Source organism: Barbus barbus (assembly GCF_936440315.1).
Source record: "Barbus barbus genome assembly, chromosome: 35".
NCBI classification, from domain to species: domain Eukaryota; kingdom Metazoa; phylum Chordata; class Actinopteri; order Cypriniformes; family Cyprinidae; genus Barbus; species Barbus barbus.
The window spans coordinates 8726614-8745071 of record NC_136763.1 but is presented as its reverse complement, the minus strand read 5'-3'; the positions used below and the strand labels follow the sequence as shown (position 1 = coordinate 8745071).

Below are 18458 nucleotides of genomic sequence, written 5' to 3'. Positions count from 1 at the left end.
ATTTCATCTTTAATATAGAAGGTCGTCTTTGTTTATTCGTAGTCTGTGTGGAGGAAGGGCGATTTCTTACCCTACAAAGACTTTAAATGTGTTACCTGATACAGAATGGTACAATTCCAAACAAAATTTAAACAGTGCTTTCTAATAAATTTGACAGCAAAGATAAAGACACAAAGGCCCATTAGAGTGAGCGAGAGAGAGAAAGAATGAGAATAATTCATAGCCTCTCCCTCCTGCGCTTCATCATTGGGGCTTTATGAGGCCACAGGCAGCTATAAACTTCTCCTTTTTAATAAAAGCAGCTATTCGCATACTTCTCATTCTCATTATCTGTGTACAGTAGAGAGAAAAAGAGAATCGCCTTCCCACGCGGTTTTAATTTTAAACACATATACGGATGTATGCAGTTCACACTATATAAACACGCAAGCACCTCAGCTGTGTTTCTCCTCAGGGTGAATGAGTTTTATCCTGTCTGCTGCAGATCCAGAAGGCATCTGGGCTCCTATCAACACATTTAATACCTCACAATAAATGAAAACACTCACAAACACACCTCAGAGAGATATAGAGAGAGTCTGAGTGTTTGTGTTGAAACTCTTGTCAAGTGTGGGTCAAGTAACATGCCCATGGACTGTCATTGATGATCAGAAGTGTGTGCGAGTCAGGAAAACTGTTGCTTGGCAAGACATTTAAAATCAGCATGAAAAGACTGGCATTATTTACTTTATTAATTCATGTTGCTGTTCTCATTGTGCACAGTTGATCTGTGCAAGTTTTTCCCACTAGATTGTAAATCGATTGTAAACTTTCATTGAAGTCTTGCTCGACTGTTGAGATGGAACACCTGGTTTTTACAATCATAATTTAATTTATTCGGTAAAACTTTGCAATAAGGTTCAATTTGTTAATTGGTTAATGCATTAGGTAACATGAACAAACGCTTGGTTAATTAATAAATACACGTGCCCATTGTTAATTTGTTTGCATTTATTTTATTTTTTACTGTTTCAAAAAATACAGTAAAAAAATAATACTGTAAAATATTCTTACAATTTACAATAACTGTTTTCTATTTAATTTTTTTTTTTCAAATGTAATTCGTGAAACTATGAAACTTAATTAGAAATATTAATTATCAACACTGAAAACACGGCTGTTTAATATTTTTGTCGGAAACCAAGATTAAATATATATTTGCTAAATAAAATGATCAATTTCTCTTTAAGAAAATCTTACTTACTCAATGTATGATGAGATTAAAATTAGCCTAGATTAATAAATGCTATAAAAGCATTGTGCATTAATTAATATGAATATATAGAACCTTTATTATAAAGTGTTACCATCATCCTTGTGGATTTTTTCTCATTAAATATCCTGTTTTTCACTGAAATTATTTAGATTATGGAAATAAAAAGGTTTTGCATGCCCTTTTAAATGTAATATCTATACACATACTGTGGCCATATGTTTTATGATTGTGCTGCATCCTGGTATGCTCCATCAGAAAGTGATAGCCCAGAAAAACAGACCCAGAGAAAGCGATAGTAGGACGTAGTCCATCAATATGTGGTGCTGTCTTTACACGCTCTCTCCCATCTCTAGCCATCTCTGTCTTTTATCTTTTCCCTTTGGTTTGACATATGGCAAACCTGCTTTCTCCACCATAGTAACCCAGCCGAGGGGGAAATGTGTCGTCAATCAAAAAGTCATGAGATCAGAGGTTGCTAGGTAACGGGGGAAAACAGACCCCAAACCCCTAACTAACAACAACAAACTGTGCAAGTGCACATTTCAGAAAACGGCTAATAACATGTTCGTGAAACCGTTGTGTTTGGCATTTCGCTGGCGTGCGGCCACTGTATCCCACAGCAGCTGTGAGAGGAGTTTTCACACTAAACACACTGCTACTTCCAAGACTTAACTCGTACTGACTGACCTTTACCCTTGTGGGTTGGTGGGGGGGTACCATCTCTTCAACTCCCTACCGTTTTTCTCTCTGTTTTTTCTCCACTGCATAACCAACTTGAGCAGGTGGAGAGTGCAGGTTAGTGATTTTCAGTGATTTTTAAAAGATTAGTTCACCCAAAAATTATAATTATGTCATGAGGTAATCATCCTCATGCCTTTTTCACCCTGCATGCCTCAAATGGTGATTTTATAAAGAATATCATGACCTTTTCAATATAATGAAAGCTGTGACAGACATATATTATGCAAGAAGTCCATTAGATTTTTTGAAGCCATAACCTTCTTGTAAGTTGTTATTCACTTTCATTATGTGGAAAAGTTCACCTTTTATGTTCAATACAAGAAAGTCATTCAAGCTTCTAAGCTTGGGCTTAGAACAAGATGAAGGCTAGTATGGTGACAGGATATCCAGTACAAGAGCTTGATTTTAGCTCTAAAAACAATAATTCTTTCTTTTATTGACAATTATTGACTTGCCAAATTAGAAGTAAAACAGACAGTGCTTTAGGAGACTTAAAATTGCTCTTGTCCAATCAAATTAGAGCAGTGGAATGAAGTGTAAGTTTTGAAATGCACTCACATATCCAGTAGCTCCAGTTCACTTAGTCTAACTTGCTCTGGGCTTGTCTGTTGGAAACTTTGCAGTGGAGCATGTACACAGGCGGTTGCAGTGATCCATGAGCACATTAGCCAGGCTGCAGGGAGAATGAAGACGGGCGAGTTAGGGAGAAAGACAGAGCCTTGACAGAATAGTGCAGCCTGGGAGAGAGAGAGAGAGAGAGAGAGAGAGAGATGGACCCTAACAAGCAGCAAGGCCCTGGAGACCTAGAGACCACTACAGTGCACAGAAGAAGTTTCAAATGTGCCACTGATTCGGCTGACATGGTAGAGAGAGAAAGAGAGGGAGAAGGAAGCTTGGACTGAGTGTCCTTTCCTTACATTTAGACTTGTATAAACAGATTGAGTAAATATTCCCCTGGAGACTTGGCGCAGCTGTAGGCAGAGCGAGGCAAGGCATCTTGGGTATTTGTTGCAGTGGTTCGATCACACTGCATTACCGTCCAGCACTGTGTGCTCAGAGTTTCAGTCCAACTGCCCCAGAGGTTCGTTCCCATCGTTACTGTCTGTTTAGATGCATTTTTAATGACACAGCCCATACTGACAGGAAGTTTGAGCAGTGTTTTACTGTGTTTTGGTGTGTGTGTACAGAGCTGACACTGCATGTGTGTGTATGGTCCATCGCTCAAACTTTGTATAGCACATTTCCTGTAAACAGAGGAAAACAGATGCAGCATAGTAAATATTATTACTTAAAATTCAGGCTTATGGACAACAGATCCAAAGCTGGGACAGTCATCAGATATGAGAATGTGATATAAACTATAAACACAAATAATATTAAAATATATTTATTAAACGGATAGTTCACCCAAAAATTCTGTTGTCATTTGTTCCAAATGACGTCGTTCCAAACCCGTAAGTCTTTTGTTCGGATATTTTTAATGAAATATGATTAATGTCCCTCCCCCCAAGCTACCACTTTGACGCTTCAAAAAGTTACTAATAAAAGTTCAAAATAAAAAGTACAACTGAGCCGTCGAGTCCACATTTTCTCTTTGTGTGAACAGAATCCATTTAGCCTTTATTTACATTGATCAGCGATCATAAACAGTAGATCAACCATACTTGCTTGACGCATGAGAGCAACCCTCATTTTGCAACACTACTTGCACAATATTTGCTATTGGTTAATGAAACGGATAACCCGTCCCCAAACTTGCACCATTGGTTGAGCCAGTGTTGCTGTGCTGGGCAGGATTCTCAAACAAACAGTAGTGTTTTATCACCACAAAGCCAAAGCCATGGTTTTGCTGAATTCAACCTAGTTAGCTTACTTCTAGTTGTCTTTGAATATTAGACTTTTGCGTTTTAAATCCCAAAATTACACACATCACCTTTAAATCAGAGTGTGTGTTTCTGTCAGGGCTTGTCTCACTGTTGTTGTCCTCCACTCGCCCTCGCCGCCACAGGAAGTCTGAGTTTACAGCGCCACAGCATATGGCTCGGACATGGGATTATTCCACCTCTGTCCTCTCTGTCACTCTCAAAACTTATCTCTCTTTCACCCCTCTATAACCCCAAAAATTGAATTGAGTACTAAAAAAGCATGTAGAAACCCCTCAGCTGTAGTCTCTATGCCTCTTTGAGGGTCTTTGCATCAATGCAGGTGGACTGAATAGGTTTGGGGGGTGGGTTGATCTCAGGAGAAGTGGGGGGAAAGGGCTTTATCTGTCGGCCCGATAACTGGAGTTTCATGGTACCGCCTTTTTTTTTTAAAGAAATGCTAATCTGAGCCAGCAGCACCAGCCGTTAGGGGCTTTTGTTCGGGGGGTAAAGGGGTCTGGGGAGATGTTGGGGGTTGAGGAAATGAGGTTTGGCTTTCTTTTAATTGTTCTCTCATATCCCCGTTCCACCAGCAGGAACCAGGTGCTAGTTCAGAGCCAGTGCTATTGCCGGTTCGTAGTTGGTTTGACTGGCAAGCCCTTTAAGAACCGGTTGCTTTTCCACAGGGTAGAGAGCCAATACAGAGCCAGGTCTTACGTCACAATACGTTTCATGTTTCATTTCACTAGCGCGGCCACGCCAAACACAACAGACTTGTTCGAGGTGCATCGGCGCCACACAGACAGATCGATCGATCGGTACACAACACACTTAAGCACCGCGAGAGCGATCCAAAAGCATAAAGAGCCGTCTGCTTTCCAGTAGCTCCCGCAGCACCCCAGTGCCTCACACCGACCGGTCCGTGCACCACCGATCCATCCTGAACAAGCCTAAACAAACGATCAACAATTGCGGACGTTGCGTTGCTATTGATGTCCATGGCTTTGCGAACCTACATTGTCATCCAAACAAGGCGAATCCAACGTGTTCGTGTTTAGCTGCTATTTCAAATATGGTGGTCCAAAGTTTCTATTCGTCTTGTTGGTCACGGTAACACCGCCCCTGACGCAAGCGGTTCTTCCTTCTAGCCCAGCAATGTTTTGGTGCTACTTAAGAACCGCCTTTCCTGGTTCGGAGCTAGTGCTTTGGGTGTCGAAAGACAAAGAACTGGTTTGAAACTAGGCTCTGGCTCTGAACCAGCACTGGAACTGCCTGAAAAGAGGTAACAGTCTATGTATTGAGTACATTTATCTTATCTTAACCATGTTTTCACCACACACATTTGTTTTAATCAGTAACCAGCATCAGTCCTCCATATCAGTGAGGCTTGCGGCCTACACAGGAAAATTATTGATTGGTTGAGGTAAAGCAAACGCTTTTTGCGATGAATGACACTCCGCCAGGTACATCTTTGGGTGTGGTTTCCAGGTGTTGGCAGGGTGCTGAATGTCGGGTTAAGCCAAGGCCTTGAGGACTTTTTTGCCTTCACGGATGGATTTACAGCTGTTTTTCTGCGGTAAGGATGTGGCGGAGGGCAACCGATCCAAACCCACTGACTGAGCTGATCGGTCCTGACATGACTGCCAATGTGTGCTTGATTCATATCTATGACGGCTGTGAAGAAGAATGTGGGTTTATTTGGTGAGTTGCTGTTGTTTGTGTTCGACATTTGTAACGCTCTGAATCGCTCTCAGCAGGCTTTTCTGAGGTTAGATGAAGAGCTCTGCAAAGCTGGGAATGGTTGCAGTATAATTACATTTAACTGTCAGTGGGATAGATGTCCTTCAGCAGTGAAAGAGGTGTTTACACAGTATTTTTCTTTCTTTCACTGCATTTGCATTGTGTATTTAGTTTTACTGAAAGCATTGAGTGATGGTGTAGGGATGTAGTGGGCAGTTTTGGAGTGCTTGTGTTACGAATGGCTCACAATGGCAGACGAATCGTCTGTCAACCAACTAGTCCATTATGATTTTGTTTTATGATAATTTAAGTAAAACACATTAAAATACTGTTCATGAAGTAAATACATTTTCAGGGTGATACAACTGTCCCAATACCATAAAAATATTTTTAGTAGTGTTGATATGATCATGTTATTTATTTATTTATTTTATTTAAATTTAACAAAATTCTTAATTAATTACATTTATTAAATATTAATATTAAATTAATGTATTGAAGAGAAATTGCATGCTCTTTCATTTATTATGGATGCTGTTGTAGGTCATTGGCCATCTTTATTTTTTGTATATGTTTAATTTTGGTGCCAGTGTTTTAGTTGGCATGCCTTTTGTGCTTTATCTGTTAGCCAGTTTGCATGTTAAATCCTTTCAGAAAAAGTCTTTAAATTCGTTTCTGTGTTTTCTTATGATCTGGTGGGTCATGAGTGGGTTGCAAATTTGCAAACTTGAATTTAAAGACTTAAATATTCATCTGTACCTCAGATTAAACTATGGAACAGCTTCAGAGCACTTGAAATATAGTGCACAAAAACTCTATGGTGCTTTATAATGTTTTTGTGCCTTTCGTAGGGCTCAACAATAACACAGAATAGTATACGCACAATATCGGATTTGGATCTGTCTCGTCTGAAAATGACCGTATCGGAGACGATACCGATCCTGAGTATCGGATCGATGCATCCCTAGTCAGGCTAAAACAATAATTCAAAATTTTGTGTAAATACTTTAGTCTGGGCTGCTGCAAATTAATTTTTCACTTAATAGAAGTTAGTTTCCGGCTAGGAAGGTTTGTATTGGTAATTACTGTAAAATATTATAATGAATAAATTACATTTCAGTGGGTGTTTTTAAGGATATTTTTGTTGTCACTTTTGCAGTGTAAAATCTGTCTCTGTAAAACTAGTTGAGAAGCACAATTCTAAGGGATGCTGGTTAAAGGTTTTTTTTACCAAGTCTGAGGTCTTTTATTGAACAGTGAGTGTGTGTGTGTGCTGGTTAAGGTATTTGGCGGGGATGGTGCAGCAGGGTGTTTGGGTGTGTGTGTGTCTTTTCGGCTGCTGTGAGGAGCTCAGAATGCCAGATGGTGCTTGTTAAACTCAAAAAACTCTCCCACTCTCGACTGGAGCTCCGCAGTGTGGACCACATGCTGTCTGGAATGACCAGCTTCAATTCAGACAGGCAGAATTTTCCAACACCCAAAGCTACCTGCTGCTTCGGTTTTCTCACAGGCCCTTTCAGCCTCTCTTTCAAGTGCAGCATGTCGTCAGAAACTCCCGGTGAATGAAGGTTACCGCTCAACCGCGAGAAGAAATTAGTTCAGGTTGGGGGGACAATGCAGTTCTGCTTCCACAAAGATGCCCGCTGCTGTCCAAACCCATAGAGGAATGATTTGAATGAGAGAAACAAGGAGGCAGTGTGTTTCAACCATGTAGTCAGGTTTGTTAAAGAGCCTCGGCCTGTTTGCTCCCACTGACCTTAAAGAAGCCTAGACAGAGTTGTGCCATCAATTGCTGTCGAAACTTGCCGTGCATGTGCGAAGCAACCAGTCCCCGCATGTTTGTTTGTGTCTGGTCCTGTGCTGTGAATGTGTTTTTACCCTTTAGTGTTGTCAGCAGGTGAACCGCAGGAATCGAAACTCATGTCAAACTTTCAGCATGTTTGTCATTCGCCCTGCAGCTGTACACGATCCGAACGAGCTTTTGCTTTATTCAGATTTTAATTAAACGAAGCACTAGGCCGAATCGTCCTTTATGCCCTCATTGATGTGTGTAAAAAGAAGGATTTGTGTCTTTACAAAAGGCTTACATAAACTCTTAACTCTACTTTTTTTTAGCTGCTAGCTGATGAGCATTGTTCATATAAGCCCCTTTGGGCCTAGGCCAAGACTTCTGGTGTTTAAAGGACTGAAGGGTTGGAGGTTAATTTACCTCATGGCCTTGTTTAAGATGCCCCCGTACAAGGTTCCATTACGCATAAGATTGGTGTCGTTTGTGGTTGATTTGTCATATGGAAGACATTAAATGGGTTAAAATTAGGATAACTTATCCTTAACACAGCTCATTAGCCAAAATAGTTGGGTTCCTTGTAAAACAGTGAATGTGTGTGCCAGAAGCATACTTACTACGCACGTGTGTAAATGCTTGGGCAGTGCATTGTATGTGGGCGGCCCTTTGTACATAATGTTACAGGCCGATTTTTTTGGAATTTTTTTTTTTTAGAGATTATTGGAATTGATAATTGTGTCTGCATGGATGATTAACATAAGAGTTAGCTTGCCATTGTGTCAGTTTCCAAAAATACCAGAAGGGTTTGGATGTTTAAAAAAAAAATAATAATAATAAAAGGAATTTGATTAAATATAGTATGAAATTAGTGTTCATATAATTTCAGTAATTTTAGGTGCTAATTTACTAATTTGTGTCTAATTTACTGTAATTAAATGGCATATGTATTTTCATCACCAGAACTGGTTCCAAACAGGTCACATTTCCATTTGCTGCCACTAGTACTCAACACACTATAATTTATTAGGAATAGTTTACTACCACTTCAAGTCAGCTTAAAGTGGAAATTGTGTCTTTTCTTCCTTAATGTGACTCACATCCAAGTGAAGCTGACAAGAAAAATTGTAGGGCGGGATTTATCCATCGTGATTGAATCACTGGCTTGTTGTTGAAAATTGCTACGATCTCATGTGAGATGTTGTTGTCCTGGGGAGGAGTAAATCATTTTCTATTAAAAACTAACAAGGGTCACATTAATAATTAGTGTTGGCTGATATAGATACCCATCTAATACCAGTGCAGTTTTTTTTTTTTTTTTTTTTTTTTTATAAATGTAGAATTTATTTTTGCAAGCTACTAAATACAGACTACTTCATTATAAAGAAAAATAAAAAATATACGCATATTCATAATCTATGACAAAAATCTTATAAACCGAGTTTGTGGATAATTTAGCAGCAAAAGATATAATAGAAATATCAGCGCACAATAGTTTTATAAATCCAAACTTTTAGTGAAAAAAAATAAAAATTTGTTATTTAACATCATTCAAAGGGAAGAGATATTGATGCGTGGCGTATTATATCAGTGCAACAGTTTATTGGGTTTATTGGCAATAACAGGATTATTGGATGATCTTGGAGACCCCGCTCATATGGTATTAATTTTATTTGTGCAGGTCTTAAAAAAGATCTTAAAAAGTCTTAAATTTGAGCTTAAGAATCAAAGAATGGCAGTATCGGAGCCAATACCCGATATGAGTATTGGATTGGATTGCATCCCTAGTGCACGGATAAATAATTTTAATTTATAATAAAACAAAAAAATAAGAATTTTGATTTTATGGTGACTTTAAGGCCCATTCCAGTAGTGGTAACAAACCTAAGTCAAGGGGCTGATAGACTTACCCTGAAATGTCTATGCATGTTATTATTAGGGCAGCTAGCTTTAAATATGCCACCAGTTAAATTAACTTTAACTTGCTCAGCAAGATTGTCTTCAAACGGTTGCTGTAAGAAAACCGTTTACGTTAAAACGCCCCTGTGGCATTGCTGAGAAAGCGTACTGGTTTGCGTTATGAATTGCTGACACATTTAGCTAGACGCTAGTGTATGTTTCAGGCCTAGAGTGATTGAGAAAAAATGGGATTTGGAGGAGGAGGTGGGTGTCCCTCATGTTTAAATCCAACTGGCTGCGAGGCAAAATATCTCAATGATAATGCACGCCTGTCTCCTCCACTTCAGTCGCAGCTGAGAATGAGGGAAAATCTGTCTAAACAAGGGTGATTCCAGATGTTATTGATAAGATCGACAATGAGTACATGAAATACTGTGTTCGTAGCTTGTGTCATAAACAGGACTTTATCTCTCATTGGGCCGGATGCCATGAACTCCATCACAGACAGTCGTGTCTAGTGTAGCAGATGCTGACTGGCTGTCTGCGTTTGCGCCTGTCTGACTCATTTTAACAGCTGATACACGTTATCCAGGTCAGTCAAAGCCAAAAGCTGAGTCTGAAGTCATGAAAGCGAGTGGAAAAAAAAAGTGTTTTCTCACACTTTGACTTATCGAGGGCCTTTTTCCCATATTAGGAGGGGTAGAAAGCAGTCAAGCTGTAAGCTTTTAGCATGAAATTATGGGTCTTCCTTCTTGTTAAAGTTCTGGCAATGAAAATGACAAGATCTTGACAAGTTTTGGCTCACAAGCCTGCATTCCTGTGTAAAACTTGCCAACTAGAGGTCACATTGCTTTGCAGAATACTTAGGAAGTAGTCATATCTGGGCTGTATCATACTGTAAATCATGGCCCAGTTCTAAACCACAGCCCTTTCTCACGTGCTGTTCCCTTTCTGTTTGCTCACTGTTGGAGGGCCGTGTTTGTTTGGTAAACACCTGGAAATTATATTAACCCAAATGGTACAGGTCAGTTGCTGTATTCCCTTCAGAAAGCTCCCTCAGTGCACCCCCTGGGGTCCTACCTTTCAACTCATGCCCACACTGCCTGTGAGGGTGTGAGACCTGCCATTTGTTTGTTTATTGTTCCAAGGCTATTTCTCATTGGGTCTGTTCCTTTTCCTCTCTTTCTCAGCATTCACATCCTCGCATATATTTTGCAGTGGAGTTAGTTTTCAGTTTATCTTTGTAGAGGTGACATTTTGATCTGAAGTTTGAAAATATAGTAAAGGGGAAGATAAATCAACCAAGTGCTGACATACTGATTTTTTTTTTTAACTTTTATTCACCTTTTGTATATACTTTTGGTAACATGAAAAATGGATGGGTTCAAACTAAAAGTGCTATCTTCTAAGTTGTGTATCAGATCCAGATGAAAATACCTGTAAATAAAAGCTGAAATGTTAATCTCTCATCTCATATTCATCTTTTGATGTCAAACCCAAATGTTTTCAGTCTACAGCAAAAATAAAGGAATTGGCTTTACTGTTCCAATACCTTTGGAGGGCACTGTATGTGTGTGTACGGTGTATATTTATGTATATATAAATACACACACATACAGTATATATTTGGAAAATATTTACATGTGTGTATACATTTATATATTTATATTCTTATATTTGATATTATATATAAATATATTTTAATATATGAACATAACATATTTTTCTGAAATGTATGCATGTGTTTGTATTTATATATACATAATAAATATTCAGTGTATACACACACATTGTAAACTTTTATTTTGGATGTGATTAATCGTTTGACAGCACTAATAAAGACAGAATAGTATTTTATTTTGTATTTTGTCTTATTAACCTATGGCTGGATGGATATTTTCTTTGCCAAGGTGTAAATTTACATTTTTATATTACGTTACGATTTACGTAAAAAAAAGGAACATTTGCAAGTCAAACACTTTTATCCAAATATCCATGAATGTCTTATGGATTTTAGACTGGGCTAATGAACTATTCATGTGCTGAAATATCCATGTGAAACAGTAATGTTTCCTACATGTCAACGCTTAGAATAAATCCAGAAGTGTTTGTGGCATGTGAGGCATTAGGGCAAGCTCCTGGCTTTTGTTATAGTGCCTCTAGCACTGGAATGCATAAGCGCCAAAGAGACTCCATCCTTACTCCTAACAAGGAAAGGGAAATGAGAACACAAGACCTCCCAGCAGCATCTCAGGAATGAGAAATGTAGGTGAGCTCAGGGCTGCAGTGAAAGAGCCTGGAAAGCTTTGACAGCATCTGACAGGGTGTGCCCATGTAGGGTGTTCACTAGAGATGTGCGGGTCTGGTCGACTAAACAGTACAGCTCCTGCTAGTCGACATTGAAAACAATAGTCGATTACACGAGAGAAAAAAATAAAACATGATTTTCTCATTCAAATTACCATAATTTTAACATTTACATTTAAAACATTTTAAATAACAAATTAAAATTAAAATTAAACTTTTGAAAAAGAATACATATGAAAATATTTAAATATATAAATATTTTTGAAAGCATATCTGGGCGGAAACTACATTTTTACCTCAGGCCTCGCATGCTGCTTCATGTCCGTTGCGGTGAACTCAAAAATTACGCGAAGAACCAGCAAGGTGTGGGATTATTTTGAATTAGAAGGAAACCGAAATGTTGTGCATAAACTGTGTAATGTCAAATTGACTTACAATAACTCTAAAGCCAGCAAATGTCAATCATGTCATACACTACAACCTGTCGCTGCGATCCGCTATCCCATCCGCGCCATCTGTTCCTCTAAACGAAGACCCACTTTGGTGGTGGTGTGGGATTTCCAGGCTCTTTTCGAAACTGTCTGTCTGCTTGCTTGTAGTTATCTCTCTGCGTGCCTGTGACTTCAGTTTCTGCAGAGCGCGTTTTGTTTTGTTTTTTCTTCAAGTGCAGAATCGCCTCTAGTCCCATCTTTCGCCAGACCATGTTAACATTTTAAATTCATTGAAAAAATATGTATGGTCTGAGTAAGTAAAACGAGGTTTGTTTTGGTTTTAGACAATATAGCCGACATGAAGTAGGCCTACATTTTTAAAAGCCGTTTTAATGCTATTCCTTGATAAACTTTCCTATTGTTTTTGACTTGTTTAAATATGTTGGCTAAAGTTATATGAAAATTAAGAATTCTGTCTATAGATTGATCTTCCATTTCTGGATTGCTCCAGCCGATCTGAATAAATAAGCTATGCACTGGTTTATGTTGAGTGTATGCTCTTCTTTTTTTTGTTTAATGACCACTTAAAATTAAATGATTATAACGCAAGGCAAGCATACGGCATAATCGTTATTGTAGCAGAATTAATTGTATAGATACGTGCACAGTTTTTTTCTTTTGCCCTTTTTTTGGGGGGTTTCTAGCTTTTAGACTAGTCGACTAGTCGGATACAAAACTTCCGTTTAAACGACAGTCAAATTAGTCATAGCGCACATCCCTAGTGTTCACTGGGGCGCATGTCAAAACTTTCTGGTTCTACTACGTGTCTGCTCACCCCAGTTACCCTGCCAAAACTGCAGGGCTCAATTTACTCAATCCTTCTGTCAAAGTCATCCTTTTTTTCCAATAAATCAGTTTCTAATAAGTCAGAATTGTGAGATGTAAATAGCATTTACATAAATAACAATAACATTTCCATAAGTTAATTTGAAGGTTTTTAAAAAATGAATTTTACTGATTGTTTTGCATTTGCCTCATTTGCTTTAATGACAGCAGTGCTCAATCTCCAAAAGTTAGTGCAAAACTTAATGTTTGTTATTTAGCGTGATTTGAGATCCAAATAGCTTCTTTTGCAACTTCTCTTGCAACTGTTACAGATTTAGTTTTTTGTTTTAGTAGTGCAGAATCTCAAATATTTCTTTGTTTCCTCATCTAAAATCCTCAAAGTTTGTTTATTTGGAGATTTAAATTAGATTTAGATTTCCAGATTTTCAGTGTCGAAATTTGGACCTTTCCGTATGTGGGTTGGACAGAGGGGGACACTCTGTAAGTGCATTGACCTCCTTTCCAGCATTGTTTTGATCTGTTTCATACCACATTTCAAAGACCACTGTTCCTGTCAGTCATCCAATAAAGAGTGACGCAGTTTAAATTTAAGTAACATCAGACCAACTAAATCTGTTTTCTGAGAAAACAATCAGAATGTTGTGGTTTTAGTGCCTAACATCAAAGAAGAGTGTCCATGTAAGCTGCTTATTCTGATTGTGGAAAAACCTCCTTTGAGTCATGCCTGTCAGGAAGTGGCTATTTCTAACAAGAGAAAACAATCTTTAGTTCAAATATTCCCTAATATATCCTGCCCTATCAAACCCTGGGCAGACAGGGACTCCTTTTAACTTCTGTGGCTGTTGGAAATGATAGACGGCCCAGTGTGGTCACAGTCCCTGCTATAGATCCAGCTGTCTAAATAGATTGGGTCAGTGTGTCTTTGCGGTGGGCGATGATAGCAATGATGAGCTCTGTTGTTTGGACGGCACGGTGCATGTGAGCAAGCGTTTGAAAGCACTGGCTCATAATGGTAATCAATGACCTGTACAGGAACTGCAGCTGGACGGAGGGCGTTGGAGGGGACAGGATTGGCCATTTGCCTGGCTCTGAAGCCCAGTGGGAGATGGTGGGAGGGAGCCTTTCAGATGTGCAATTTGTTGTCCTCTCAAGCCTTTGCTAGTACTTGATGCTCTGTTTCTCTTTCTTCTCTTGTTTTGGATAAGGCTGATTTATTGAGAAACTAATGCGTTAATGCCTCTAAAGACAGTGTACACATTATTATAACACATTTTTTTTCCATTTATTTTGAAGTAAATGAGTCCCAAAACGGATATTTGTTGTATCATAGAGATCACAGTAATGTTGTATGTCTTGGAGGACAACGGACCTCCCTTTGACATATGAATTTTTAAAACCACAGATGATTCACAGGAAGACGTGAATAATTCATGTGAGTTACATTTGATGTTTTTTTCAGTGATTAAGACGTGAGTTTAGACTGAATGTAGCTATGAAGTGTGAATATAAGATTAAATTACAATTTTCACATTTGTTTTTCTTGTGAACCTCTGGAAGAAACTTCCCGTATATAATTTAAAATAAGAGTTTGTATTTTGCGTAGTGAAAATGAAGCCTCATTTAGGACCATTTAACATTTAGAATAACCATTGAATTTTGACAATGAAGCATGTTTTCCTCCCAAATTCTCAATCCTGTAATGTAGAAAAAAAGGTAATTACCGTAATGTAATTAATAATAGTAGTAGTAATAGTAATAAATTCCATTCAACGAATTGTAACATTTACATAGTTTTTAAAGTTGTATTTTACTTTTAAAGTGTTTTACACTACAGTAATGATAGTGGCAGTTTTTTTGCACTATAATGAAAATTGATGGTAAAAATAATGTTGTGTGTAAATAATATTGTGTAAAAAAAAAAAAAAAAGGTCATGTTCTCCTAAATGTTACTAAAATATTTTTATGCCTATAAAATAGGTGCAAAATATAATATATCATTTATTTGCTTTTGGTTTGTAATAGAATTCTAGACCATTTTTGCTGGTTTTCCTGAGATTTCGTGAGGCTCACACTATCGCTTGCCAGCATATCAAAGCTTTTTGTTCTTTCGTGAAAGAGAGCCTCCTTACATGTTACTTTTTCCTCCTTTAAAATTTAACAGCATTCTTTAATAATGAAACAGCGTGTCATTTGTGCACATATTATTTATCTTTTCCTGATGCTAAGTTTAGCCTGACGGGCCCTTTCTGTTCACGCCATGTACAGATTTTTCCTATGTTCAGTGCTTCTGGGTTTGTTTACGATGTTTACAATGTTTACGATCATGGAACTTCTGCATTTTCAATTTTTGATGCACCCACGTTTTAAAAGCAGTAATACCTCCGCATCTCCTCTGAGGACGAACATGTGTCGCTTTGTCCAAATGTCAGTGCCATGTCTTTTAATAAATATTTAACAGAGATTTCCCCTCTATCTAGATGTCAGCTGAAATGGAATGTCGTTTTAGGGGAGATTTTATGTTAAGATTAAAGATTACAAACAATTGTTTTCTTGGAATAATATTCTCCCATTAATTGTGTACAATAGGATAAATGTATAAAGTAAGTCAAATCCATTTTGTTTCCATGTTAACATTAAATCACAGCTCTGAATCCAGTGAATTTCCAGAGTCTAGATGGTTATTGCAGTTTGAAAAGGCAAAACTTGAACACGGTACACAGCTGGTGTTGATGCTGACACAAAGATGTGTTTATTTTGGAGGGAGGGTTATAGGTATTGGGGTCAGTGTGTTTGTAACAGACAGACAGGACACATTATTAATAAATGCCAGTTTAATCAGCTTTCCTTTCGAAGGATTATTTTTAGGTTGCTGAATTTCAGTGTGTACCCATGGCGGCGTCTGTCAGTACTGTAATTTTATACTCTCTTTCGTTCTCTCTAGTACTTTATTTTTGGATCTGATATTGGAAAGCTCTGTCACTAAAAGGCAGTCTCTGGGTTCATTGCACTAAACCAGTAATTCTCAACTGTTTTTTTTTTTTTTTTTTTTTTTGGTGCAGGACCCAGATTTTACATTGGATAACAAGTGGTGATCCAAAACAAAACGAAACACAAAATTAATATTCTTAAATTAAATATTAAATATCAACACCTTACATGGGCACCCTGTCAGATGCTATCAAATATTGAAGTTACTGTGAACTTCTTAAACCATGTCATTGGAATAGATTTAAGTAACAAAGTATATTTTATGATTTGATGTGACCTTTGTCAAAAAAAGGATTGTTTTTTAAAGATGCATATGCCTGTTTGTTTAGCATTTTAGATTTTGTTTAGATTGCCATCTGTCAAGTACTTTCAAATGCAAATTATGAAATGAAACAAATGTCATTGCATTATTTTTTTTCAAAGATTTGTTAACAACTCTTGAAATAACCACATTGAATATAATTTTGGCTTATCACTGTAAGGAAAATGGTCTGGATCTGTCCTACTATTTATCAGAGGTAGTAGAGTGCCTAGTAGCTCACTAATGCTTTTTCATTTAGATTTTTATCTCTAATTAGTCTGTGCACAAAGGTCAAAAAAGTGGTACATTTGTTATATAGATGATCCAGAAATGGCATGCATTCAGGTGAAAAAGAAATGTGCTTTCTGAATAGACATTCAAACCCTTATTAAATTAATTGGTCTTTTTGCTGATGCTTTGTTCTGCTGAGGATTTTGAGTGCTTTGCGTTCTTTCAAGGTCACATTGGTATCTCTCCCTCCCAAATGGATTCTGTAATGATCTCTCTCTCTTTCTCCTTTCCTTCCAGAGCATCAGAGAGATCCCACCTGGCTTTAAGCCTACATGCCTGTGAAATGACCGCATCTCCTGCTTGCCCTCCCGTGGAGTGAGCAGTTGTCCTTGACAGTGAATCAGAGATAAAGAGAGCCATTCTCCTCCTATGGATTACAGACCCATACATAGGTCTGAATGCCCTGACGTGGGTCAGTCATCTTTCACAGACATCTCCCAGCGTCATCAAACTCCTTCGCCATTCCGTAAAATGCTGGAGTTGGAATTTCTGGTCTGGACAATTTAACGTCAGGTATGAATGTCCCTATCTTTAGGACCAGAGGCACAGCAGACGAGGTCGTAGAAACTTGAGAAGTGCCTCACCTCAGAAATGCAGACCGATGATCTATTTGTCAAAAAGCTTCAAGCCTTGAATGGTAATATGGGACCTCCTGGTGCAAACACACAGGGAACACCAGCAGTGCCCAAGATGGGTGTACGTGCAAGAGTGTCCGATTGGCCACAGAAGAAGGATGACCACGGTCCACCGCCCAAATACGAAAGCCTAATGACGACCTTTCAGAATGGACAACCCAATCAATTGCCGGAAGGTGTGGTCAAACAAAGCCCAGGTTCTCCTCCCAACGCCAGCTTTCTGGAGGCAAAATATGGACTTGGTGAACTTCTAAACCACTCTCCTGGTAAAGTTCACCATGCTCTCCAGAAAAGGAGCAACAGTGATGTCACCATCAGCGATATAGGGGCAGAGGACATGGATCAGACGGCAATTAACCCCAATACAGGTGCCACTTTGCACAGAGAGTATGGAAGCACGTCTTCCATCAATCGCCAGTGTTTGCCAGATGAAAGGTTTTTTGGCAATTTGAAGGTTTTCCAGCCAGAACTTTCGGAGCAACCAAGTGCACCACCTCCACATGGCTTTCCTGAATTTCGCAGGTATGAGCCTGCCATTTCTCCAAGTCTTCAGACTGCTGCACAGATTGCACAGGGGGACATTCTCTGCATTCCAAACTACTCAGACTATGTGGACAGTTCGCTTTTCTACAGCCGGGAAAGGGATAAGTCTTTCCTACAGCGACAGAAATCTGAAAAGGCAGAGACATCCATTTTCCGCAGGCTGAAAACCATGAAGAGCGAGCAGAGGCAACTAAGCGACCATGACGATTGTAGTAGACATGGTCGTCCATTGAGTTTCCAGAGATGTTTTGCCCACTATGACGTACAGAGTGTGCTTTTCAATATTAGCGAGGCTGTTACCAATCGTGCCAACTTGGCACGTCGGAAGAATATTACCACGGGGGCCTCTGCAGCATCCCAACACCAAATTGGTGGAGGAATGGACAGTCCTGACCCCCTGTATGTTTGCGAATCCCCTTTGGACAGCTGTGAGGAGCTTGGTCAAAAAGCTTGTACAGATCCCGATGAAGGGGATGGGAAGAGCAATGGTTTGGTGTTGAGCTGCCCGTACTTTCGTAACGAGATAGGTGGTGAAGGTGAAAGGAAACTGAGTGTCACCAAACCAAACAGTGGACCCCACAACAATGTAGGTGACAATTATACCATCGAGTCTACTTTAAGCTCACACTGCACCAATGCGGGCGTTTCCGTTTTGGAAATGTCCCGTGAGAATTACGCCTCTCGTGAAAACTACGCTGTTCCTAGGGATTGCATCAAACGCTACATCATTGAGCACATTGACATGGGTGCTTACTACTATCACAAATTCTTCTTCAATAAAGGTATGTTTTACAATCTAGATGTTAATTTTATTGGTTTACACAAAAGTGTACTAT

General features: G+C 38.8%; 1 protein-coding gene across 2 annotated transcripts in view; it reads left to right on the top strand.

Annotated features, from left to right (window-relative positions):
- LOC306854960 (signal-induced proliferation-associated 1-like protein 2) overlaps nt 1–18458 on the top strand; it is a 64917-nt gene that overhangs the window by 12572 nt on the left and 33887 nt on the right. For both annotated transcript variants that reach the window (XM_079393282.1, XM_079393281.1), the window contains exon 2: nt 16682–18404. In XM_079393282.1, the coding sequence (XP_079249408.1) occupies nt 17036–18404 (1369 nt within the window). In that variant the 5' untranslated portion in view covers nt 16682–17035. The remainder of the gene's footprint in view (nt 1–16681; nt 18405–18458) is intronic.